This window comes from Hakea prostrata, chromosome 3, assembly GCF_041222555.1.
Source record: "Hakea prostrata isolate BN-2017 chromosome 3, UWA_Hpros_2, whole genome shotgun sequence".
Classification (NCBI taxonomy): domain Eukaryota; kingdom Viridiplantae; phylum Streptophyta; class Magnoliopsida; order Proteales; family Proteaceae; genus Hakea; species Hakea prostrata.
Window position 1 is genome coordinate 21,226,798 of NC_142602.1, and position 26,402 is coordinate 21,253,199.

The 26,402-nt window shown below is 35.5% G+C and overlaps 1 protein-coding gene across 1 annotated transcript; it reads left to right on the plus strand.

Annotated features, from left to right (window-relative positions):
* Positions 1-1,367: 1,367 nt before the first annotated feature.
* Positions 1,368-25,623, plus strand: LOC149021541 (uncharacterized). Its single transcript, XM_089147459.1, has 16 exons — positions 1,368-2,184; positions 2,277-2,438; positions 2,620-2,775; positions 2,907-2,978; positions 3,133-3,291; positions 3,389-3,547; positions 4,628-6,476; positions 17,021-17,090; positions 17,347-17,827; positions 20,745-21,119; positions 21,212-21,367; positions 21,553-21,708; positions 21,843-21,914; positions 22,067-22,225; positions 22,303-22,461; positions 23,527-25,623. The coding sequence occupies exons 1-16, from the start codon at positions 1,782-1,784 to the stop codon at positions 25,386-25,388; spliced, it is 6,450 nt and encodes a 2,149-aa protein (XP_089003585.1). The 5' UTR covers positions 1,368-1,781; the 3' UTR covers positions 25,389-25,623.
* The last annotated feature ends 779 nt before the right edge of the window (positions 25,624-26,402 follow it).

Consider the following 26,402-nt stretch of genomic DNA (forward strand, 5'->3'; position numbering starts at 1 on the left):
TGGTGCTTCAGTTCCTTGGTTGGTTGTACCCTGTTGTACAATTTCTAACTCGGACCTGAATCAGTACTCCAACTGGTTCCATGACTATTAACTATAGAATACGAACCTGAGTCGGCTTTACATTTACTGACTTTTGATAGTTTGATAGTTAGAGGTGGTGTTACCTGATCAACACGGTCGGATCGTTCTCACTATTGGACAGGTGTGGGGGGTTTGGTTCACTCCTAGAATCGGATTTTGACTGTAAGCAGATCGATCGATGCCTTTTGATAAGTTGTGAAATCATCTAGGGGTTTGTTGACTCAGTTGGCAGTGATTTTCGAACTTGGCGTCAACGAGTCATTTTCTTTCCTTAAGCGAAAAGAACACGGTGGAAGGAAAGGGACGCGTGTTGGTGCTACTGAATTATGGAGCTTAGACTAATTAGTTTACGGGTAATTTTTTTCAGATCTCTCTACTCAGTTAGGAAAAGTTTAGATTTATCATAGGATATTCTTAAAAAAGTTTTAATTTTAGTTGCATCACATGTAAAGTAAACAATCTAACGGTGTTAAATAAACTAGAGGGTACACGTATGCATGGAAAAATATATCGGTGAATGTCGGCGATAAAAAAGTCATTGAAATTGACAATTTCCGGCGAAACTTCAAATATCCATGATTCACCTAAACTCATTCAAAGCCTATCGAGAAGAGTTAGCTAAAAAAAAAAAAAATCGAAATCATAAAATAATCTCCCAGTTTGATTCAAAATTGGGAGATTCAAAATTCCGATTGTTATAGAAAATAAGTAGAATGATTTGACAGTAACGAGAAGGGTTAAAACTCAAATTGATAAAATCCCTCAAAAAATGATTGTTTTTTTTTTTTCTTTCCGTAGAAACAGTTTATTGTGTTATATGGTGAAGTAAAGTTTGAAATCAATAGTGCGGACCCCATGCCATTAGCACCGGCACCACTCATCCTGGATGAGAGGTTAGCAACCGCGTCTCTTTTGGTGGTCGCAGCCATGGTTTTGACTTTTGAGCGAGAAAGTCGTGGTGTTGTCGTGTTTGATTTGATTTTGTAAATTTGTAAAATGTAAACATATACTTGAAAAAAAAAAAATTATATTTACAAATGTATCCCTCTAGTTTATTTAATGCCCTTAGGTCATTTATTATTATTTTTTGGTTTCAACCATTTAGAATAGCTCTGCCTTGGCAGATCATTTACTTTACATTACACTGGTATAATCACATCCATTGGCTGTAGGCTGCAACATAATCATATATTCACATCCGTTTGCTTTGCTGCAAACACAAAGCAAACACAAGAAGAAGCCGTAAGCAATAATAGAGCTTGAGTCATTGAAAGTTTGAAGCTTCACCCCTCTTTTCTCTTTCTCTTTCTCTTCCATTTGTTTTCATTTGATTAGAGATCTGGAAAAAGTTGAGGTTGATTTGCTTGCCTTCACATGCTGTGCAAAACTAAAGTTGAATTAATAATGCATCTTCTTGACTCAAAACAAATGAAGCCGTATGCAATGGAGCTTGACTTGACTCGTTGAAAGTTTGAAGCTGCACCCATCTTTTTTCTTCATTTTCTTAAACCCGTCAGGAAAACGTTGAGGTTGATGTCCTTGCAAGACAAGAGGCTGTGCTAAACGTGAATCTTCCGTTATATTTTGGACGTTTATGATGAAGACTTGATTTGACTTGGCTGCCTTTATATGTATTAGCTAGCTTCAAAGTGATCTTCTGTGATACCTGAAATCTTTTCTGATTAGCAATTGGATTAGTCATGGGAACTTTTATTTCTTCTTCAAGGGTGATTTCTGCATCAGTACTTCTCCTAAGTCTCTTATATTTTTGTTTTGATGTTTATGGTTTGGAAAGCTGTTTGAAGGAGGAGAGGATTGCTTTGGTACAATTGAGGGATTCTCTCAGTTATCAGAACCGTGTTGATCTTGCTTATCATTGGGTGGGTGATAATTGTTGTGATTGGAGATATATAACCTGTGATTCCACACACAGTGTAATATCTATTTCTCTAGGTGGACTTGATTGGCGCCCATCATTTATTTCTTTTGGCGGAGTTCAATTTCAGAAATGGTACTCAAATGCTTCTTTATTTACTCACTTCAAAAAGTTACAATCCTTAGATTTATCCGTCACCAACCTCGGAGGTTGGATTATGCCACAAGGTATGCAATTTCACTTGATACCTCATGAGTCTTTTTGCATGTTAATTAATTTTGAATTTTAATTACCAAAATTAGTTATTTCTATGATGCAGCATTATGTGAACTACGGAATCTCAAAACATTGGATTTAAGTTTGAATAGTTTGGGCGATGAAGGCCTTCCAAGTTGTCATGGACATGGACGTGGCCTGACATATCTGAAAGAGATTAACTTAAGTGAGAATTCTAACAATCTATCAACCCCTTTATTATCAGGTAATTATGATAATGATGGATTTCATTTATAAATCTTGTTTTTGCCCAATATTTTCTGAAATTAGTTCATGCAATATCCTAGCTATTAATATATTGCTCTTCTAGTTGATCAAGCTACTTATGCTGTGAATAATTTAATTTGGCCCTAACTTAATTTATTTCATGTATGGTGGTGGTGTAGCCTTATGTGGATTAAAGAATCTCCGCAAGTTGGATTTAAGTAATAATGTTCTTAGTAATGGAAATCTTCCACCTTGCATGTTGGATACGTTCTCTACTTTGGAAAGTCTCGACTTGTCCAATATAACTCTTGAAGAATCGTCTAATGTCTTTATAGGTACAAAGAGGAAGCATCTTTCTATTAACAAACAATATTAGTTTTTAATTGTTTTTTCAGTTTTACAATAAAGTCAAAGAGCTTTATGCAAATATATTGAGGTTCATTTTATGTATTTTCTTGTATTTTAGCATTACAAGGAGCAAGAAATCTTCGAGAATTGACATTGTGGCAAAACAATCTCAATGATAGAACCATGGGAGGTAGAAAATTCTGAATCTACAATCTAATTACATGTTAGGGATAGAGAAATATTTGCTATCATCAATTGTTACCAATTAATAAAAGTCTATCACTAAGATATCATAAATGATCTCTTTTAACTTCATTATTTTTAATGTACCCTATCATGTGCAGCATTATGTGGAGCACTAACGAATCTCAGGACACTAGATTTAAGTTATAGCAATATCAGTGTGCAACGTGTACCACCTTGTCTACAACAATATAATTCTTCTCTGGAATATCTTGCTCTAGATGGTACACTAACCAAAAACACAAGAGCTCTCCTAAAAGGTAAAGATAAAGAAGATTATATACGTCTATTGTGAATTATCAATTCATTGTAATTTGACCAATGTGTAACACACGTATGCATACGTGTGCATTACAGGACTAGCATGTGGGAGGAATAAACTCAAAATATTAAGTCTATCTAGTAGTCATCTCAGTGATGAAGACTTACCTTCATGCCTATTCTATAACGACTCCATGCTACAATGTCTGGATCTGTCAAGAAATGATTTAAGAGGTTCACATGGCTTCGCAACAGGTACGTACCAATGCATCAATTATGAGGTCCAAATTTTTTTTTCTTCTTAAACGAACAAACGTTAAGAGGTCCACTGTTACTTCAAATTTTTTATTTTATTTTATTATCCTTTCCCTTACTATTGTGTTATAAATCTTAATTGTCCAATTTTTGCATGTTTTGGTTATTACTTAGGAGATTGGAGTATATCTTTACGTTTGAAAACTATAGTTTCAAACACAATTTCCAAGACCATGACCAGGAAATGGTGCAACTTGAACAAGTTGGGCTGGGCAGATTTTGTTAGAAGCTAGAACTGATCATTAATAAGCCCAAAATGTTTTGGAGACGAGTAAGTAAATTAAAATAAATTAATGCAAAGATATCAAGAGTAAGAAAGTTGGCAAACCCGCCCCAACCTGTCTTCCTAGGCAAGCTTGGCTTGTTTTGCTTAGCAAAGATGGACCCAAAGGCAGGCTTAGGTTGATGATTGATATTCCATTTCAATTGTGGGCTCATCCATTCTTAATTCGACCTAGTTGTACCCTACAAAATAAATCACCAGGTGCTTATTGATGTCTTTGAAAATTATCCAATCGTCAAATGCGAGCCATGCCTCCAATGACTAAGTCAATAATTGCACCATTAAAGAGCTCAAGCTGGTTGCAGAGCTTAATTGAAAGAGGGAACGGATGGAAATGATTCAATTCATTTCTTTTTGCATTGATCACTAGCTTATATAGGGTTTACTTTCAATCCCCGGCCGTCAGATCAATCAATGTCTCATCTGCGATTGTACGACCATAGGGTTTGAATCTCCTAATTTGAGTTATTCCACATTCCTTCCTAGGCATGATTGCCTATCTTGAATTCATCGGGACCATAATTCTTACCATAAATGTTAGGTTCTTTTACGCTCAAGAAATCTTTGGGTTAACTCTCCAACCTGATCTCTACCGGTATAGATCGACTGATCATGGTCGGCTTATCAATATTATTTTTACTTGTCACTCAATAATGAAAATTGAATAGTTTTGCATTTTCTTCATTGAAAAGAATCTCATGCGCTCTTCTTACTAATTTTAATTTTTTATTTCACAGGATTATGTAAGCTAAGGAAGCTACAATACTTGTCACTTGGGAACAATTCGATACAGAAAATCCCTTGGACATGTTTGAGCCAATTGAATTCTTTACAATACCTGGATCTTTCTCAAAACAAGATTGTAGGCACCATGCCTCCTTTCATTTCAAACTTAACTTCTCTTGGAGTGTTTGATCTTTTTAACAATGAGTTGGAAGGAGTGGTTTTCTTCTCTATGTTTGCTAATCTTTCAAAACTTGATTACATCAACCTTTCAAACAATAGAGATTTGGAAGTTAAAACCGACTTCCCAACTTGGATTCCATCTTTCCAATTAAATTTTTTAGAATTAGACAACTGTAAGCTTAGGAACATTCCCCGCTTCCTTGACACCCAATACAACTTAGGTAAGCTATCTTTGTCATACAACTCACTTCAAGGAGAAATTCCATCATGGTTGCTATATAATGCTACTCACCATCCTCTAGATTATTTGTCCATTAGAAGTAACCAATTGCATGGCTCATTTCCATTGCCCTTCGAAAATGAAACATCAAAGCTTCAATCTCTCGACATCTCTAGCAACGATTTCCAAGGGTTACTTCCAGGGAACATGGATGTGCTTTTCCCAAATTTGCAATTCTTGAACATGTCTGAAAACAATTTTCAAGGTTGCATCCCTCCCTCGTTTGGCAATTTAATTAACTTATATATGTTAGACTTGTCAAATAATTACATTTTTGGTGAGGTACCTCTTGGCTTAACTCAAAACAACACCTTATTGTTACATTTGGCCCTATCAAAAAACAAATTACATGCATTGCAAAGATTTTTTAATATGACAAATCTACGCACCTTGAGTCTTGATGGTAATCTCTTCACACGACTCTTACCTTTCACTCCATCAAGTGTACCCTCACTTGTGTTTCTGGACATAAGTGGGAACTCCATGCTAGGCAACATCCAAGATTGGTTGTTGCCTACTGCCTTCCCAAACTTGATCTCACTTGTTATGAGAGAAAACCATTTTGTTGGCTGTCTTCCACAATCATTGTGCCAAATGCATAATTTACGCGTTTTGGATCTCTCGGATAACGATCTATCTGGAGCCGTACCTTCTTGCATCAACAACATCACTTCATGGCTGAAAGAATCTCAGGCAGATCGCTATTTTGGATTTGTTCCAGAGTTTGAAGATGAGGAAGATACATACTACATAAATTTTGCCACCAAGCGAAATTTGTATAGATACAAGGGTCTTCCTCTTTACCAAATGACAGGGATCGATTTATCTCTAAACCAATTATCTGGTGCTATACCATCTCAAATGGGGGAACTGGCAGCATTGCATTCACTAAACCTTTCTCACAATTATTTGATAGGCTATTTACCGCAATCTTTCCAAGAGCTGAAACTAGTGGAGAGTTTGGATTTGTCCCACAACAAGTTGGTTGGAATGATACCTCCTCAACTGATTCAACTCTTTTACCTGTCCACTTTTAGCGTGGCCTTCAATCAACTCTCAGGAAGGATCCCATATGAGAATAATTTTGCTACTTTCACAAAGGAATGCTACATTGGTAATTCGGGACTTTGCGGACCTCCAATTGAAGTCAACTGTTCATCACCTCAATCACATCCCAATGAACACAAGGAAGGTGATGATAAAGAACAAAGTCTTCTTGACAACAAATTATTTTTCTATTCATATGTGGCTATTTGTTTTCTTTTGGGATTTTGGGCTATTATTGCTCCTCTTCTTCTCAGCAGAAATTGGCGTAAAAAGTATTATAGAGTTGTGGATAGATGCATTGATTGGTGCAGTGATTGGCTCTTCTGGTGCTTGTATTATATAAAAAAACCCTAGCAAATTCATTACCACTCATAAAGAGCAATATGGGACTTCTACTTGCTAGGTGTAATATGGTATATCCTAAATGAGAATGTCTTTTTTTTGGAGATCTATGTAATTGCCACATATTCTCTCTCTCTCTCTCTCTCTCTCTCTCTCTCTCTCTCTCTCTCTCTCTTTTTATACACACACATACAAAGGGACATGTGTAAGGTGAGAAATTGAAAAGCATGTACTTTGGGATGAAATTGAACCCATCGAAAAAGATTTTGTCTAAAGTGAAGTCAATTGTTATCGGCCCAAAATTTAACCACAATTCCCTCATTTATCATAATTTATCGAACCATGATTGGGAAGACAAGGATATGCCAATTTAAATTCTACTTTGAGAAGGGAAAGTTTCACTTATACATTATCTACTTTCTAACAACAACAACAACAACGAGTCCCATCTAAATGGGGCTGATGAGTAATTAACCAATTAGGGCATTTTCCTTCATTAGGAAATAGCCATCTCAGTGGATGATGATGCAGATCGTTTATACTTGATACTGTTTGATTTAGATGTTCATATTTAAGTAAACTTGCTCAAAAATGAGGAGAATGAAATTCTCACCATAATCCATAGATTTTGGAAGTTTTTTTATTATTTTAAATAAAAATAAAACTGATAATAGATGCCAAACAATCTAAAATAATGAAAAATTCTCATAATTAAAAATGATAATTGATACCAAAAAGAGCCTAAATCAACCATCTCTCTTCTTCTACAGATGAGGTGGATTTTTTTATTTGAGATATTTTTTGTTCAAAAAAAAATATTTATCATTTGTTTTTGTTTCAAGAAACTCCTATATATGTTGGTACTACTACTTATCCAGGTAAGCACTTTCACAGTTTCACTGAGCTCCTGAAATCTTGGCGTTTTATCAATCCGTGGCTTTGCACTTTCACAGTTCATCACTACTTGTCAGAGCTCTTCTTTCCAGTATATCCATTTAATTTTTACCCCAAATTTTTTTGTTTAAACTCATCAATGGCATTTTTCTATTTTTAAGAGAAAGAATTAATTAACAGTGATTGGAGCTGACTGAGCATATGTCATTCATGGATCACACCCTCATTAAAGAGGAATTTTGTGGACTCTTAAATGCTTTCTTCGAAACTGTTTACCAATTCTTACTCAAAATGATTGATGATACATTTTTTCTCGTTTAATCCAAACCAATCACTAATTTTCAAGGATATTCATTTCTATAGATTTTCTCTATTTGAACTCAAACTCAATTCTTCACGTGTAAATTTTCAATGATGTTTCACTTTTGGCGACAGTTACATAACTTCTGTCGCTTAATACCAATTATTTACCAACATTTGTTAGAAACTACATACTATATGTTTTGCTACAATTTATTACTACAAACTATATTGGGGGTAATTGTATTACAAATTCTACAAAACACAAAAAATGAAATTACAATAGAATTGAAAGATGAAGATTCTTAGTTAATCCGGTGTGCTTGATGTTGCAATTGAACAAATCACCGATCAATGAGGTTGAGTCACACCTTGAGTGCTGTCTTTAAGGTAATTTATGCACCCTATATCAAGGATTCTTCGCACCACCATCTCCAACTAGAAGACGAGGTAGCTCTTCTAGTCCCTTCAAGAAGCCAAAAGCTAGAGCACAACACTTAGACAAACTCAAAGAAAGAAACTTTTAAAAATAAGTAACAAATAATACAAGTGTGAGGAGTGTCTCTATTACACACCACATGCAAGAAAGGGTTGGGTTTGTATAGGCCCAAACCTCACCTTACACCCCTTGAGATTCTCAAGGCAATGAATTGGATTTAATCCATTCAATAACCTTAACCCCACTCATGGTAATGGCCATGAATGATCATGAAATTGAAATGAGAATTGAAGGTCAAGAGTTATAATTTAAGTGAATTCCACCTTTCAAGTAAGGGCATCACATCACCATGATCAAGATCTTTAAGACCTATGACCAATGTCATGAATAGCCTCATAACCAAGGTCATGAAGGGCCTCCTTTACTCATGGGTCCCTCATTACCACCCTTACCTCATGGATCCCACACACTAACAAAACAATTAAATAAAAGAAATATATGTTGTAAATATGTTTAAAACTTATCAATATTATTTTGTATAAATATCTGTTTTAATTGTGTCTTTTATCCATGGTTTTATTTAGTCCCACATCGGGTTAAGAGGAGCTGATTATATAGTTTATATATAGTAAGGGCCTATGTAATATTAATTTGTGTGACACGAACCGAGCCTGAATCATGTTATGACCCTATCTCCAAGGCTTCATACCAAGTCTTCACTGACATAATATGTATGCTTGAGTAGGGTCCAACGGAACTTAACCTTCGGAGGTGGCTTCCCAACCGCTGAGTTAGTCCACGTCTAACCTTGTTTTGCAGGCGGACACGAATCCATAACAATTTTTAGACGCATCAATCATGCATGCACTAATGCAAGAAATGATAAAAATGCAATAGATACCACTAGAGTATAAATACATTTGTTGCACCTTGTTTTTGTTTTTGTTTTTGGTTGTTTGAAAGGAACAATTTTTGTTAGAATATTTGAGTGCAAAAATAAGTTAATACCATATGTCCACTTCGCATTATTTTTCTAATTGGAGTGAGAGAGGATTCCAAATCCAACTTCGGTATTTTGAAATTGCTATGAAGACATTCTTTCAATTATTTTTTGTGTTTCTTGACAGGAAAAGTAATAAACATTACTTCTCTCCATAATTTAGAACCACACATCCAGCATAAGTCAATTATACATTCAAAAGAGAACATTCAAAAGAGAAAACATCTTTCTTTTTTCCTTTCCATTACTGAGCTTTCAGAGTTCATCGGTGTTCAATGTACCTCTCAACATGTGAAGCTCTCTTGATTCTTGGCAGAGAGACGTTTGAGAAACTCATATGTTGTAATCATGGTGGTAGCAGACATGGACATGGAAATGCTCACACCTTGAACTGCCACCACAGTTCTTGAATCTGGCCGGGAGCTGAGACTGGCTCTACTATTTTCTTTCTTTATGCAGAAATTGCAACCAAATCCACCCCAAAGAGTCTCTGCGCCATATCATGACCATATAGTTAAAATAAAGTGAAATTAATTTTACCAAGTAGTTTGTTTGGCTGTAAAATTGATGTAAAATTAATGTAAATTTAAAAAATAAAAATTTTATTTAAATTAACGTATTTTATGAATTTCCTCAGCCCCCTTTTTGAACTGCCGATAATGGGACGTATATATTACGTTCATTGTAGAACTAAACAAATCCTAAAATTGTTTGTATTTTATGCGTCGTGTATCATTGAGTGTTCATGTTCTGTTGAGTGGCTATTAGAGCTTTGTTCAGCCACGTCCTCTACATATGATGAATAAATTCATTTCTACCCAAAAAAATCAAAAAACTGGTGGATTTGAACCATCATCCTCACAAAATATTCTAATGTTCCAAGTGCTCTACCAATTGAGCTATAGTGCTTCGAGTGGGATTGGAATTAGAGAATAATTTTGCCGTTGGTTTCTCTTTTTTTCTTCTTTTCGAGACTTAGTAGATGAAGAAAGGAAGAATGTCAAATCAAGTGCAAATGAAAGTGAAGAACGCATCTATATCTAGGTCCATAATTCACTAATCCAACCATAGAACAAAGAACAAAAACAGTGAACAACCAAAGGTGGGGGCATGGAATCAATTCTATTAACATAAAACACAACGGGAGCCACACATTAAGCACATAATAATGTACAACCCTTAAAAGGGCCTATCCCACAAGTAAATGCCACTTGACAGATTATGTTCATCATCATAAGTAAGACGTTACATTTTTCGAGAGAGAGACCTTGATCGGGCTGACCAAATGTACAATGACCGGGAATTATATAATCCCTTGGGTCGAACACATAGCTTGCGACTCCAATGGATTGGGGGCTTATGTTAATGACTAAAATGGTCATTTTGTACAATCCGGCCTGACCCCAGGTTTGTATGGTCCGACCAATCGTTTTCTTAGATTTGGTCCAACTATACTGCCTATGGTAGGGCCGACCATTATATCAAGAATACTCGATCATGATAAACTCCGTCTATACGTCAACTAAGAGTCAGATAAATGACTCTTCTTGGAATTGTTTTCCAAATCTAACTCTAACATCTTATACTATATAAACGCTTTAAGCAGGCATAAGAAAGTAGGTATTCATATTCTGTGTGATCAATTACTTGAATTTTCTATTGAGTAGTTGAGATCATATATCATTGGTACTGACTTGCTCGTCGGAGACGTACGTCGACCCCCCAAGATCGAGCACTTGTTTTGCAAGAACTTAACAGGGAAGGACGAGCAGAATTTCGTATCAATACATGGAAAGTGTGTAAAGAGGGCTAGAGGGCTCGCCAATAAAGAATGAAGCTGGTTGTTTTCTGTGTCGTTGCCCTGCTGCTTGCAGCAGCATTGTAAATTTGAGTACTTTTAATTTTGGGGATGACTGAAGACATTTTACATTTTAGGCCCGTGGGAAAGTTTCCCCATATTTGACGAGTTGGTTGACTCAGTTGGCACTGATTTTCAAACTTGGCGGGCGTCAACGAGTCATTTTCTTTCTTAAGCGGAAAGAACACGGTGGGTGGAAGGAAAGGGACGCATGTTGGTGCTATTGAATTATGGAGCTTCACTAATTCGTTTACGGGAAAATATTTTCAGGTCTCCACTCTTTTAGGAAAAGATTGGATTTATGATAAGATATTCTTAAAAAAGTTTTACCCTTAGTTGGCAGGAGAAAATAATGTGTATACCCTCGGGAGAAAGTCTAGAGTCATAGGAAAATAAGGACAGTTTAAAAATTATATAATTATTGGCGGGAGCGCGGTCTCCGGCACAAGGGGTTTCGTGGGCGGGCGAAGAGACACACCCGACGGTAGGGGGGACGGTCACCCACGAAGTGCCCAAATATTTGTAATTCCAAATTAACCCACGTCCCGCTGAGATGGCGGGAAATGCCCCGCCCGCTAAAAGTCTATTTGATTACATGAATTCAGAAATTTTTAATTTTAGATTCATGAATCTGAGATTTATACTCGTTTGGTTGTAAAAATTCATGGATTCATAAAATCTAGCGATTTACCTTTTTATACTAAAAACGTAAATCTACTACGTGTATGGTCACCCTTACTATAAAAATACTAAATATTTGTGCATTTACAAATTCACGTCTACCAAACAGTTTTTTTATAATGATATTTTTACAAATTCAAGTTAACCAAACAGTTAATTTTATGATTTCATAGGTTTGAAATCTCTAGACTCATGTAACCAAATTGCCCCTAACAAAATGTAAGAGAATTTGCTATGGCCATTTTAGGAGGTCATCGCTAATTTGACATAGTTTAGAGTTTTTTGCCAATTGCAGTATTCTTCAAATTTTTCCTTAAAAAAATTGCTGAAATGAAAAAGAGACATTCATATTTGTGACATCATTCGTAATGGAATCCTCTTTGTATTGCAGAACTTAGTTGTCTTCCACGAGTGTCTCGTGGTGGTTGTAGCCCTCAATGGTACCCCCACTTCCCTCAATAATTAGGGCAAAGTTTAGGGAATACTTTTGAAACTTTGAAGTTTCATCCCTCTTTCTCTTCCATTTCTTTTCATTTTATTATTAGTTAATGTTGAGGTTGATTTCCTTCAAAGAGCTGTGCAAAACTAAGGTTCAACAGAATCTGGCCCCATATCCCTGCCAAATTTCTTTCTAGATACTTTCTTTCTTTGCCCTAGACGTTTCGTCTGGGAATTTTTCAATTAATACAACTTTGACACGGATTTTTATTTGTTGTAGCCGTTGCATGTAGCCAACAGACGTGGTTGCACCACATGTAAAGTAAATGATCTAACGGTGTTAAAATAACTAGAGAGGACACGTATGTAAATATAACATTTTCTTTTAACATTCAAGTATTTAACATTTTGTAAATTTATAAACAGAACCCTAGCTCTACCCAATCTTAAATAAATCTTTGCACATCGCAAGAACATGGCTGGAGGTGATTAGCTTAGTCGGTGCAGAAAGTTCCTAATCTAGATTAAACGGATCACTTCCAAATCAAATCAGTTAAAATAGATCCTTTGATTTGGATTGATTGGGGTAAATCGATTTTGCACAAAAGCTAGGGTTTGGTCACTTGTTTCATGAAGTAAAATAGATTCTGATTTCTCTTAAATCCAATTGAAACCCAAACCAGTGATGATTGGTTCCAGATAATCAAAGACTTGGGTGTACGTGGATCATCTCAACCCAGCCACAATCATTAAGATTCAACGAAAAATTTGTGAATATCCATGATTCACCTCACTCATTCAAAGCTTACTGAGAAGAATTAGTAATTGTGTTATATGGTAAGGTAATTAATGAAATCAGTAGTATGGAGCTTGACTCATTGAAACTTTGAAGCTTCAGACAAGTTCTTCAGACAAGTTCTTTTCAGGGGATTGCTTCAGACAAGTTCTTTTCAGGGATGAGTAGATGAGTTTACACAGACAAGTTCTTTTCAGAGCCGAGTTTCAGATGAGTTTACACAGTGTTTCAAGTGTTTTATTCGGGCGTAAGAGGTGAACCCAATAAACCGCGTCTAATTTAGTGGAATGTGGCTTAGGAAATTTCAACTGTGGGATCAAAATTTAACAGGTGGCACCTTAAGAAACTGCACTGTTGTGTACTGCAGAAGATATGTACTGCAGACGAATTTTCCCCCTTATGTGGATAAGGAGTAGTTACAACATAGGAGTTTCTTGAAACAAAAACAAATGATACATTATAAATATTTTTTTAAACAATAAATATCTCAAATAAAAAAACCCACTTCATTTGTAGGAGAAGAGAGCTGATTGATTTAGTCGATGATATCAGGAGAATTTTTACTTCAGAATTTACTTTTGGATGCCCATTTTAAAAACTTGTAGAACACCAGCTTTTATCACCAATGCTTCAACAGAAAGGATAAAAATTCAATAGATACCGTTAAGAGTATAACTACATTTGTTGCACCTTGTTTTTGTTCTGGTTGTTCGAAATGAACAGTTTTTGTTAAAAATTTGAATGCAAAAATAAGTTAATACCATATGTCCACTTTGCATTATGTTTCTAATTACAGAGAGGATTCCAATTTCCAGATCCAACTTCGCTATTTTGAAATTGCTATGAACACATTCCTTCAATTATTTTTTGTATTTCTTGGCAGGAAAAGTAATAAACATTACTTCCCTCCATAATTAAGAACCACAGATCCAGCAGGTCCTGCAACAAAATGCATACGGATAACCCGTAATTGCAGGGAAACACAAGTCAGAGTTCATCTGTGTTCAATTTACCCCTCAACATGTGAAGCTCTCTTGATTCTTTGCATAGAGACGTTTGAGAAACTCGTATGTTTGTAATCATGGTGGTAGCAGACATGGACATGGAAACGCTCACACCTTGAACTGCCACCACAGTTCTTGATTCTGGCCGGAAGCTGACACTGGCTCTACTATTTTCTTCCTTTTTGCACAAATAGCAACCAAATCCAACCCAAAAGAGTCTGTGCGCCATATAATGGGATGTCTACCAAACTGCAGAGCATGACCATATACTTGTTGAAGTAAAGTGAAATTAATTGTCAACGCCGAGCTGTTCTAATGGTGAAACCAACACTTCTTTGTGAAAAGGTCGTGGGTTTGACTCTTGCTGATGTATATTAATATTCCCATCCCCCAGCTTAAGAAGGCTCCTTTGTACCAAAAAATAAAAAAAGTGAAATTAATTTTATCAAGTTGTTTGGTTGGCTGTAAAATTAGTGTATCCTTTATAATTTTTTATTATTACTTCAACTAATGTATTTTATGAATTTCTTCAGTCCCCTCTTTTTGGACCATCAATAATGGGATGTATATATCACGTTCATTTGTAGAACTAAACAGATCCTAAAATTGTTTGTGTTTTATGTGTTGTGTATCACTAAGCGGTCATGTTCCGTTGAGTGGCTATTAGAGCTTTACTCGGCCACATCCTCTACACGTGATGAATAAATTCATTTCTACCAAAAACAATTTTAAAAGAATATGATGAATTTGAATCATCATTCTCACAAAACATGCTAGTGTTCAAAATGCTCTACCAATTGAGCTAAAGTGCTTTATGTGGGGTTAGAATTAGAGAATGATTTCCATGTTGGTTTCTCTCTTTTTTTTCCGAGACTCTAGTTGGTAGATGAAGAAAGGAAGAAATGCAAAATCAAGTGCACATGGAAGTGAAGAATGCATCCATATCTAGGTTCACATTTCACCAATCCAACCACGGAAGAACAAAGAACAAAAGCTGTGAACAACGAAAGGTGGGGGCATAAAATTAATTCTATTAACATAAAACACAACATGAAAACCCTTAAAAGGCCTATCCCACAAATGAATGCCACTTGACAGATTGTGTTGGTTTGCATCCTTGAACATTAAAGGTAGAAAACAATGATGCTCAAAACAGGGAATCTACCAAGAAATGCAGCCAAACCCACTTAAATTCAAAATAATCAAATAATAAAAATAAAATAGTGTTTGTACACAAGTAATCCTCATACTTTAGATTTGGTTTGCCTTAGCTACGTTTGTATTAGCATTTCAAATACTGAAACAATAAAAACCAAACATTATTAGTATAATATCTACTAGGGCATCCAAAATTTGAAACCAAATCGTACTACATAAAATTAATAATATTAATGCGGGGCTCAGAGCCCTCAACATGGCAAGTGACACATTTATAACGAGTTAGGCAAAACCCAGAACCAAGATTTGAATCAAAAGCATAGAAATACCTTAAATGTATGTTTGTTGCTAAAATAAATTTAAAAAAAAAAAAAAAAAAATCCTCTATCTTTGGTAGGAGATATCTCAGCTATGTAAACAGGGGCAATCAGACCCCCAAAAACCTAAGGGACATGAAGAGAACTTTTCACACTACCACCCAATTGCTCATAAACTTCTTTCCCTTTTCAAAAAATTTTCTCCAGTGACCAAACCTAGTACCAATGACAAGAATTTGGTCGAAAATAGAGAATTAAATTTGATGAATATAGTTTGTTAAATTGTTGATAGTGATTGGAACTATTGTTTCTATTTCTGTCTTAATGTGATCTTTTATAGGTGTTGGTTCTCTTGATCGGTTTTGTCTGAAACCTACACAATAATGGGATCAAAAGAAAATTGGATGAAGCTTTTGTCCAAAACTACTGATATACTGATATGCAGTATCTGTTGAATGGTCACTGTGCTTCTATTCACTCCTGGCGTTGGTCATCAGGCTAGGGGGCATTAGAAGCTGTTCTGTGATTTGGTGCTTCAGTTCCTTGGTTGGTTGTCCCCTGTTGTACAATTTCTAAGTCGGACCTGAATCAGTAGTCCAACTGGTTCCATGATCATTAACTAGAGAATCCGAACCTGAGTCGACTTTACATTTACTGACTTTTGATAGTTTGATAGTTAGAGGTGGTGTTACCTGATCAACATGGTCGGATCGTTCTCACTATTGGACAGGTGTGGGGGGTTTGGTTCACTCCTAGAATCGGATTTTGACCCTAAGCAGGCAGATCGATCGATGCCTTTGATAAGTTGTGAAATCTAGGGGTTTGTTGACTCAGTTGGCAGTGATTTTCAAACTTGGCGTCAACGAGTCATTTTCTTTCCTAAGCGAGAAGAACACGGTGGAAGGAAAGGGACGCGTGTTGGTGCTACTGAATTATGGAGTTTAGACTAATTAGTTTACGGGTAATTTTTTTTTTCAGATCTCTACTCATTTAGGAAAAGATTAGATTTATCATAAGATATTGTTAAAAAAGTTTTACTTTTAGTTGGCTGGAGAAAATAATGAATATACCCTTGGGGAGAAAGTCTAAAGACACAGGGAGGAGAGAGCAGAAAGCAAGAAAATCTTTTGAAAAAATGACTGGAAAGGAGGAATGAGAGGAGATGGAGGAGAGAGAAGCTCTGGAGAAAGATGGCGTGCCTAAGGCATCAATGTTTCTGCGTTTGCAACCTTCAGAAAAGGCTGGTAATAGCTTCACTCAGATGGTAGACGGTGGGAGATTTTTTGCAGGGGTGATAGGGACTTTGATAATGCCTTCGATTCCCTCCCATCTCCTATGCAAACAGGATCTTATCGGCGTATTGTTATTCTTCAAATTGAGTATGAGCTGCAACATACTCAATTTCGTTTCTCCTTGATTGGAAGGATAAACTATTGTCATACGAAAATGGATGCTCTACGTGATCTGGCATCAAAATCTTGAAAACTGAAACAAGGAGTTTTTTTTATATTCTTTGGAGAAGGGTTTGGTGATTTTTCAATTTAGATGTGAGGAGGATTTGATGGAAGTTTGGAGATGAGGTGTCTGGAATATTGACACTCAACTGATTCGTTTCCAACGTTGGCGCCCAGATTTTAACATTCATGCTCCCCAACCTTCTGCCAAACTAGTTTGGATTCCTTCCCTGATCTTCCTCTTGAATACTGGCATGCCAAGGTATTACTCTCTATTGCCAAGATGGTAAGTCGTTCGGTTTCTTTAGATCGTCATACTTGTCTAGGTTCTGTGGGACATTACGCTAGAATTCTGGTGGAATTAGAATTGGAAGCAGAGCGAGTGCTTGAAGTTCAAATAGAACGCCTTGAACCTGGTTCTACACATGTTTTCAGCTTTATTCAAAATGTGATTTATGAGAATGCTATTCAAATATGCTTTCAATGTAATCGGGAAGGCCATTTGGGCCAAAATTTCACTATTAATGCTCCTTATGCAAAAGAGAAGCTTGTTCCTCAAAAACTGGCGCATGAAGATGATATTCAAGAATGAAGGTCCTACTTCTATTAGGACTGCAAAGTCGCTGGAGGTTGAGGGTGAAAGAAATTCGTCCTCTTTAGTGGTTCATGTGGCTTTAGTGGAGGCAATTTTGGTGGATTCTCCGTTGGCCAATGGGAATTTAGATAATTCCTCTTTAAATCCAGAGTTATCTGCTAATGAGGTATTGGTTTTGGGTAAGGATTCTTCTCCGAATCAGTCTTCTTCGTCTCCTACCCATGACCACGACCCTTTTGAAATTCACATGGATTTGTCGAACCTTTCTTTGGGGTGTTCATTGGTGGGACTTAAAGCTGAGAAAGTAATTAGAAATTCAACCAATGAAGGAAAGTGTTTAAGAGGGAGCTCAATGGGGACTGATGTGCCAACTAGGGACGATGATTTAGAATCTAGTGGGACACATCAGAGTTTGGCCAGGCTGGAAAGTGATGGAATGTTATAATGGAAGTGGTTCTTCCTTGTCGAAAGCCTGGTCATCCTAAGAAGGCTCACACAGTGAGGAAAGTGTTAATAAGTAAAAAGATTTTTATGGCGGAGGAATTCAAGAAGGTAGATGCAACTTTAGAGAAAGTATATACAGGAAATAAGAGCCTCTCATTGGGAGAGGACAGCGTTGCTATGTAACTGATACTATGAAGCTTTTATTTTGGAATTTTCGCGACATTGGTAATACGTTTGGGAGGAGGGCTCTTAAATTTTTGTTAATGACTCATCAACCATATATTTTTTGTATCACTGAACCAAAAGTGGATGTCAATAAGTGCCCAATTCTGATGGGTTAATTGTTATCAAATGTGAGTAGGAACCAGTGAAGTAGGGTGTATTGGGAGCAACTGTTGTTGCGGGTGAACGAGGTTGGTTCCTCTTAAGGTTCTAATTGCTATATATATTTTTTCTTTTTTTTCTTTGCTTTATAAAATGACATTTTTAGCAAAAAAAAAAAAAAAAAAAAAAAAAAAAAAAGAAGGAAAATAAGGACAACTTAAAAAATGATGAAATTATTTAAGGGTCTATTTGGTTACATGAATCCAAGGTTTTTTCATCTCTAGATTCATGAATGAGAGATTTATACCCGTTTAGTTGTAAAAATTCATGAATTCATAAAATCTAGAGATTCACATTTTTATACTAAGAACGTGAATTTGTATATTTATGGATATGGTCACCCCTACTATAAAAGTACTAAACATTTGTGCAGTCACAAAAGTTACGTCGATCAAACAGTTTTTCATAATGATATTTCTAGAAATTCAGGTTAATCAAACAATTAATTTTATGAATTTTGACTCTATAGATTCTAAATTTCTACATATTTAAAATCTCTAGACTCATGTAATCAAACAAGCTCTAAGAGAATTTACTATAGAGTGAATCATAGGCCAAATTTATGAGCCATTTTAAGAGGTCATTCTAATTTGACATAGTATAAAGTTTTTTGCCAATTGCGGTATTCTTCAAAATTTTCCTTTAAAAAAAAAAGGGCCGAAAAATAAAAAGGGCCATATTCATGATTGCGTCGATGTCCACTATGGCTATGGTAACAACTCAGCACCATGAAAGAATGAAGCCTATAATGAACCTATCAGTAGTGTGGACCCCATGCCATTGTACAACTCGTTTATAGTGTTATACGGTAAAGTAAAGAATGAAATCAGTAGTGTGGACCCCATGCCATTCGCACGGGCACCTCCCATCCTGGCTGAGATGTTGGCAACCGTGTCTCTTATGGTGGAAGTGGCACAGCCATGGTTCTGGGTGAAAAAATTGTGGTTGTCGGGTTTTGATTTGATTTTGTTAATTTGTACAATATATATATATATATATTTTTTGGATAAATATCACTTACCTTCTCTCTTACCTAACAAATATATCAAACACTTCCCATCTGTTAACTTTCTCGATTAAATTTAACTTTAACCGTTAAAATTTTTTCTAAAATCCCAAACTACCCTTGGATAAATATTTTTTTTAATTTTAAACCCCAAATTGTCATTATTATCCTAACAGTTCAAATATTAAATCAACTTCAATTAAAATAATTATTAAAAATCAAAACTAAAACCCAAATTATCTTTAATTATTAAAAGCCCAACATGCTTTTTTTTTTTTAATCAAACAATTAAAAAAACAAATACTACTATCAAGTAAAATTAAAAAAAAAAGGGTATGTTTATAAAATTAAACACGTACTACTATTTTGGGTTTTTTTTTAATTGTTTGATAAACTTTTTTTTTAAATGATATGTTGGGCTTTTAATAACTAAAGATAATTTGGATTTTAGTTTTGATTTTTAATAATTATTTTAAGTGAGGGTAATTTAATATTTTAGCTGTTAGGGTGATTAAGGCAATTTAGGGTTTAAAATAAAAAAAAATATATTTTTATCCAAGGGTAGTTTGGGGTCTCAGAAAAATATTTAACAAAAGTTAAAAGTTAAATTTAACTGAAAAAGTTAACGGGGGAGGTGTTTGATATATTTGTTAGGTAAGAGGGGAGGTAAGTGATATTATCCAACTAAGAGGGGGTGTAAGTGTCATTTGTCCAGGTAAGAGGGGAGGTAAGTGATATTTACCCATACTTTTTTAATACTGGAAATTAAACGTCGCTGGGCTTTTAACCGCTCTACTAACCCACCATTGACACGTGGGTTAATGCCGTTAGATTATCTACTTTACACGTAGCATAATCACATCCATTGGCTGCAGGTTGCAACATAATCACATCTGTTAACTGCAAACACAAGAAGAAGCTGTAAGCAATAGGGCTTGACTCATTGAAACTTTGAAGCTTCACTCCTTCCACTTCTTATCATTTTTTTAAAGGTCAGGGAAATGTTCAACAGAATCTAGTCACCAAAAAAGAAACTGTAAGCAATGGAACTTCATTCATTGAAACTTTGAAGCTTCACCACTCTTTCTCTTGCATTTCTTTTCATTTAATTAGATGTCAGGAAAAAGTTGAGGTTGATTTGCTTGCCTTCACAATTCACATGCTGTGCAAAACTAAAGTTCAACAGAATCTGGTCCCACATCCCCCAAATTTCTTTCTCGGCCTTGACGTTTTGTTTGAGAAACTTTGAATTAGTGCATCTTTTGGACTAAAAAAATGAAGCCGTATTGACTGATGAAACTTTGAAGCTTTTCACCCCTCTTTCTCTTCTATTTCTTTTCATTTTCTTAGACGTCAGGAAGACGTTGAGGTCGATGTTCTTGCAAGAGGCTGTGTTAAACTTGAATCTTCTGTTATATTTTATACATTTATGATGACTTGATTTGACTTGGCTGGCTATATATGTAGCTTCAAAATGATCTTCTGTTATACCGGAAATCTTTTCTGAGTAGCAATTGGATTAGTCATGGGAACTTTTATTTCTTCTTCTAAGGTGATTTTTGCAGCAGTTCTCGTAAGTCTCTTATTATGTTTTTGTTTTGATGCTTATGGTTCTAAAAGCTGTTTGACGGAGGAGAGGATTGCTTTGTTACAATTGAAGGATTCTCTCAATTATCTGGACGGTGTTGAACTTGCTAATTATTGGGCGGGAGATAATTGTTGTGATTGGGTATGTATAACCTGTGATTTCACACACAATGTAATATCTATTTCTCTAAGCGGATTTCAATTAGACAAATGGTACCCAAATGCTTCTTTATTTTCTCACTTCAAAAAGTTACAATCTTTGGATTTATCTTCCAGCAACCTCCGCATTATGCCACAAGGTATGCAATTTCAGTTGATACCTCATGAGTCTTTTTGCATGTGGATTAATTTTGAATTTGAATAACCAAAATTAATTATTGCTATGATGCAGCATTATGTGAACTAGAGAATCTCAAAACATTGGATTTAAGTGGGAATAGTTTGGACGATGAAGGCCTTCCAAGTTGTCTTGCACGTGGCCTTGCATCTTTGAAAGAGATTAACTTAAGAGGGAATTCCAAGAACCTATCAACCCCTTTATTATCGGGTAATTACTATGATAAGGATGAATTTCATTTATAAATCTTGTTCTTGCCCAATATTTTCTTAAATTAGTTCATGCAATATCGTAGCTATTAATATATTGTTTTTCTAATTGATCAAGCTACTTATGTTGTTGAATAATTCAATTTGGCCCTAACTTAATTTATTTCACGTATGGTGGTGGTGCAGTATTATGTGGATTAAAGAATCTCCGCACATTAGATTTAAGTTCTAATGTTTTTAGTAATGGAAGTCTTCCACCTTGCATGTTGGATACGTTCACTACTTTGGAAAGTCTTGACTTGTCCAATTTAACTCTTGAAGAATCGTCTAATGTCTTAATAGGTACAAAAAGGAAGCGTCTTTCTATTTACAAACAAATTTTTTTTTTCTAATTGTTTTTTCAATTTTACAATAAAGTCAAAGAGCTTTAGACAAATATATTGAGGTTCCTTTTTATGTATTTTCTTGTATTTTAGCAATACAAGGAGCCAGAAATCTTCAAGAATTGACATTGCAAGAAAACAATCTCAATGATGGAACCATGGGAGGTAGAAAAATCTGAATCTACAATCTAATTACATGTTAGGGATAGAGAAATATTTGCTATCAATTATTACCAATTAATAGAAGTCTATTAATAAGATATCATAAATAACCTCTTTTATATTCATTATTTTTTAGTGTACCCTATCATGTGCAGCATTATATGGAGCAATAACGAATCTCAGGAGACTAGATTTAAGTTTTAGCAATCTTAGTGTGCAACATGTACCACCTTGTCTACAACAAAATAATTCTTCTTTGGAATATCTTCTTCTAGATGGTATAGTAACCAAAGATGCATCAGCTCTCTTAAAAGGTAAGATTATATATGTCTATTGTGAATTATCAATTCATTGTAATTTGGCCAATGTGTGACACATGTATGCGTTACAGGACTAGCATGTGGGAGGAAAAAACTCAATGTGTTGAGTCTATTTCGTAGTGATCTCAGTGATGAAGACTTACCCTCATGCTTATTCTATAACAACTCCATGCTCAAAAGATTGGATCTATCATTTAATAATTTAGGAGGTTCACATAACTTCTCAATAGGTACGTACCAAGATATCCAATATTTTCTTCTTATCCAAACAAACGTTAAGAGGTCCACTGTTACTCAAAATTTTTTAATTTTTTATTATCCATTCCATTACTATTACTTGTCCATTATCGATGTCCAATTTTTACATGTTTTGGTTGTTACTTACGAGATTGGAATATATGTATTCTTATTCTTCTTTCTTTTTTTTTTTTTTTTTCTTTTTTTTTTTGTGGTACAAAGGGGCCAGGGGATGGGGATAGATGGGGGATATTACTATGTCTCAGCAAGAGTCGAACCCACGACCTCTTCACTAAGAGGTGTTGGTTTCACCACTATAATAGGTATGCGTTGGCGGCTCATCCATTCTTAATTCGATCTAGTTGTACCGTACAAAATAAATCACCAGGTGCTCTTTTTTATTTTTTATTTTTTGTTATTTTATATTTATATATATATATATGCCGCCGAGTGAGTGCGAACCCAGGACCTCCCCGTGGGAGGGCGGGTCTGGTGCTTATTGATGTGTTTGAAAATTGTCCAATCGTTGGAGGCCTGCAAAACAAGAGTCAAATGCGAGCCGTGCCTTCGATCGCTAAGTCAATAATTGAACCATTAAAGAGCTCAGGCTGGTTGCTGAGCTTAATTGAAAGATAGAATGCATGGAAATGATTCAATTCCTTTCTTTTTGCATTGATCACTAGCTTATATAGGGTTTACCTTCAATCCCAGACCGTCAGATTAATCAATGTCTCATCTACGATTGTATGAACATAGGGTTTGAATCTCCTAATTTGAGTTATTCTACATTCCTTCCTAGGCATGATTGCCTTTCTTGAATTCATCGGGACCACAATTGTTACCATAAATGTTAGGTTCCTTCATGCTCAAGAAATCTCTGGGTTAACTCTCCAAACTAGTCTCTACTAGTATAGATCGACTGATCATGGTTGGCTTATCAATATTATTTTTACTTTACTTAATAATGAAAATTGATTAGTGTGTTTAGTTTTGTATTTTTTTCAAGATAAGAATCTCATGCTCTCTTCTTACTAATTTTAATTTTTTTTATTTCACAGGATTGTGTAAGCTAAGGAAGCTACAAGAGTTGTTGCTTACCCGAAATTCGATACAGAATATCCCTTGGAAATGTTTGAGCCAATTGAATTCTTTACAGTACCTAGATCTTTCTCAAAACAAGATTGTAGGCACCATGCCTCCTTCCATTTCAAACTTAACTTCTCTTGGACGGTTTGACCTTTCTGACAATGAGTTGGAAGGAGTGGTTTTCTTCTCTATGTTTGCTAATCTTTCAAAACTTGATCAGATCGACCTTTCAAGCAATAGAGATTTGGAAGTCAAAACTGACTTCCCAACTTGGTTTCCATCTTTCCAATTAAGTTTTTTAGGCTTAGACAAATGTAAGCTTAGGACCATTCCTCTCTTCCTTGACACCCAATACAACTTAGGTGTGCTGTCTTTGTCATACAACTCGCTTCAAGGAAAAATTCCATCTTGGCTGCTGTATAATGCTACTCTCTATTATGGTCTAGGTTCTTTGTCCATTAACAATAACCAATTGCATGGCTCATTTCCATTGCCCTTCGAAAATGAAACATCAAAGATTTCATATCTCGATATCTCTGGCAACAATTTCGAAGGGATATTTCCAGGGAACATGGATGTGCTTTTCCCAAATTTGGAAATCTTGAACATGTCCAAAAACAAACTACAAGGTTGCATCCCTCCCTCATTTGGCAATTTAATTGACTTACATATGTTAGACTTGTCAAATAATTACTTTGTAGGTGAGGTACCTCTTGGATTAACGCAAAACAACACCTCGTTGTTACATTTGGTCCTATCAAGAAACAATTTACATGCATTGCAAAGAATTTCTAATATGACAAATCTACGCACCTTGAGTCTTGATGGTAATCTCTTCACACGACCCTTACCTTTCACTCCATCAAGTGTACCCTCACTTGTGCTTCTGGACATAAGTGGGAACTCCATGCAAGGCACCATCCAAGATTGGCTGCTGCCTACTGCCTTCCCAAACTTGATCTCACTTGTCATGAGAGAAAACCATTTTGTTGGTTGTCTTCCACCATCATTGTGCCAGATGTACAAATTACATGTTTTGGATCTTTCGCATAACAATCTATCCGGAACCATACCTTCTTGCCTCGACAACATCACTTCGTGGTTGAAGGAACCAGATGTTGATCCTCTTTTTTTTGGATTACCAATGATGGAGTTGAGGAATGCAGAGTCATATATATTCTCTATAAATTTCGCCACAAAGGGAAATTTGTACTCCTACAAGGGTCGTCCTCTTTATCAAATAACAGGGATCGATTTATCTTTAAACCAATTATCTGGTGGCATACCATTTCAAATGGGGGAGCTGAAAGCCTTGCGTTCACTAAACCTTTCTCACAATTTTCTCAATGGCAATTTACCAAAATCCTTCAAAGAGTTGGAATTGGTGGAGACTTTGGATTTGTCCTACAACAAGTTGGTTGGAATGATACCTCCTCAGATGATTCAACTCTCTTTCCTATCCAGTTTCAATGTGGCCTTCAATCAACTCTCAGGAAAAATTCCATATGAGAAGAATTTTGCTACTTTCACAAATGAGAGCTATATTGGTAATCCAGGACTTTGCGGACCTCCAATTGAAGTCAACTGTTCATCACCGCAACAACATCATAATGAACACAAGGAAGATGAAGGTAAAGAACAAAGTCTACTTGATAACAACTTATTTTACTATTCATATGTGGCTATTTGTTTTCTCTTGGGATTCTGGGCTGTAGTTGCCCCTCTTCTTCTCAGTAGAAATTGGCATCGGAAGTACTACATAATTGTAGATAGATACACTGATTGGTGTAGTGATAGGCTCTTTTGGTGTTTGTATTATATCAAAAACCGCTAGCAACTTAATTGCTACTCAATAAAATATTGTAGTATGAGACTTCTACTAGCTAACTGTACTAGTACCCTAAATGATATATATGTATATCTTTGTTGGGGTATGAAATTCATGTATTGCCACTTATGCTCACACAAACTCACACACAGACGTGTACGTAAGGGTTAGGTTTTCATGTTAGGAGTAAGTTTCTAAAGCATATACTTGGGGATGAGATTGAACCTGTTGAATCATATTTCAGCTGATTCGAGTTCAGCTGGAAATGGCTTGGAATTTAATTGCAGTTCAATCATTTATTACAATTCCTCGAACCATGGTTGGGAGGACATGCACACACCATGTAGGATTTGTTTGGTTGAAAGGGGAACTAGGAAAGGGAAGTAAAGTTTTCTTCTTAAAAAAAAAGAAAATAAAGAACTATTGTAATGATGATCCTTTTGAATGCATAAGCTACATAAATTTTGTATCGTATTTAGTAATAATATATCCTAAATTTGATGACTGTTAATATAGAATGATTTGGAATTACTCATGTTATCACATTTTTTTGGGTCGCAAATGTTGTCACATTAAGTAATAAACACAAATGATTACCAAAGTTCCTATTTCAAGTATCAAAATTTCTTTTCCTTTTCCTTAAAGTCCCCTTGCAACCAAACGACCCCATATGAATTTTCTATGCTTGAGAAGGGAAAGTGTCACTAATACATTTGATTACATAAGAATTCAATCTAAGATGGTTGTGCAATTGCAAATCATGCTACCACAAGATAACAGGGTAAAAAATAAAATAAAAATCCGAGAAGATGGACATAACTGGGATAGAGCAGAGGAAGGTCAGGATAATATGAAATTGAATATTCTACCACATTCATTGGGAGTCTGGATCCTCCACCCAGATGGAGATGAATTGATTATCAACATGCATGGGTGGATGATTGACAAGTGTTTTTTTTTTAAAAAATATGATATTGTTTTTTTAAGAAATTAACAAAAATAGATTATAACCCATTAACT

Coding starts and splice junctions, on each gene's coding strand:
- LOC149021541 (XM_089147459.1), top strand. CDS start 1,782: ATGGGAACTTTTATTTCTTCTTCAAGGGTGATTTCTGCATCAGTACTT. Junction 3,548..4,627: donor TTCACATGGCTTCGCAACAG/GTACGTACCAAT, acceptor TTTATTTCACAG/GATTATGTAAGCTAAGGAAG. Junction 22,462..23,526: donor TTCACATAACTTCTCAATAG/GTACGTACCAAG, acceptor TTTATTTCACAG/GATTGTGTAAGCTAAGGAAG.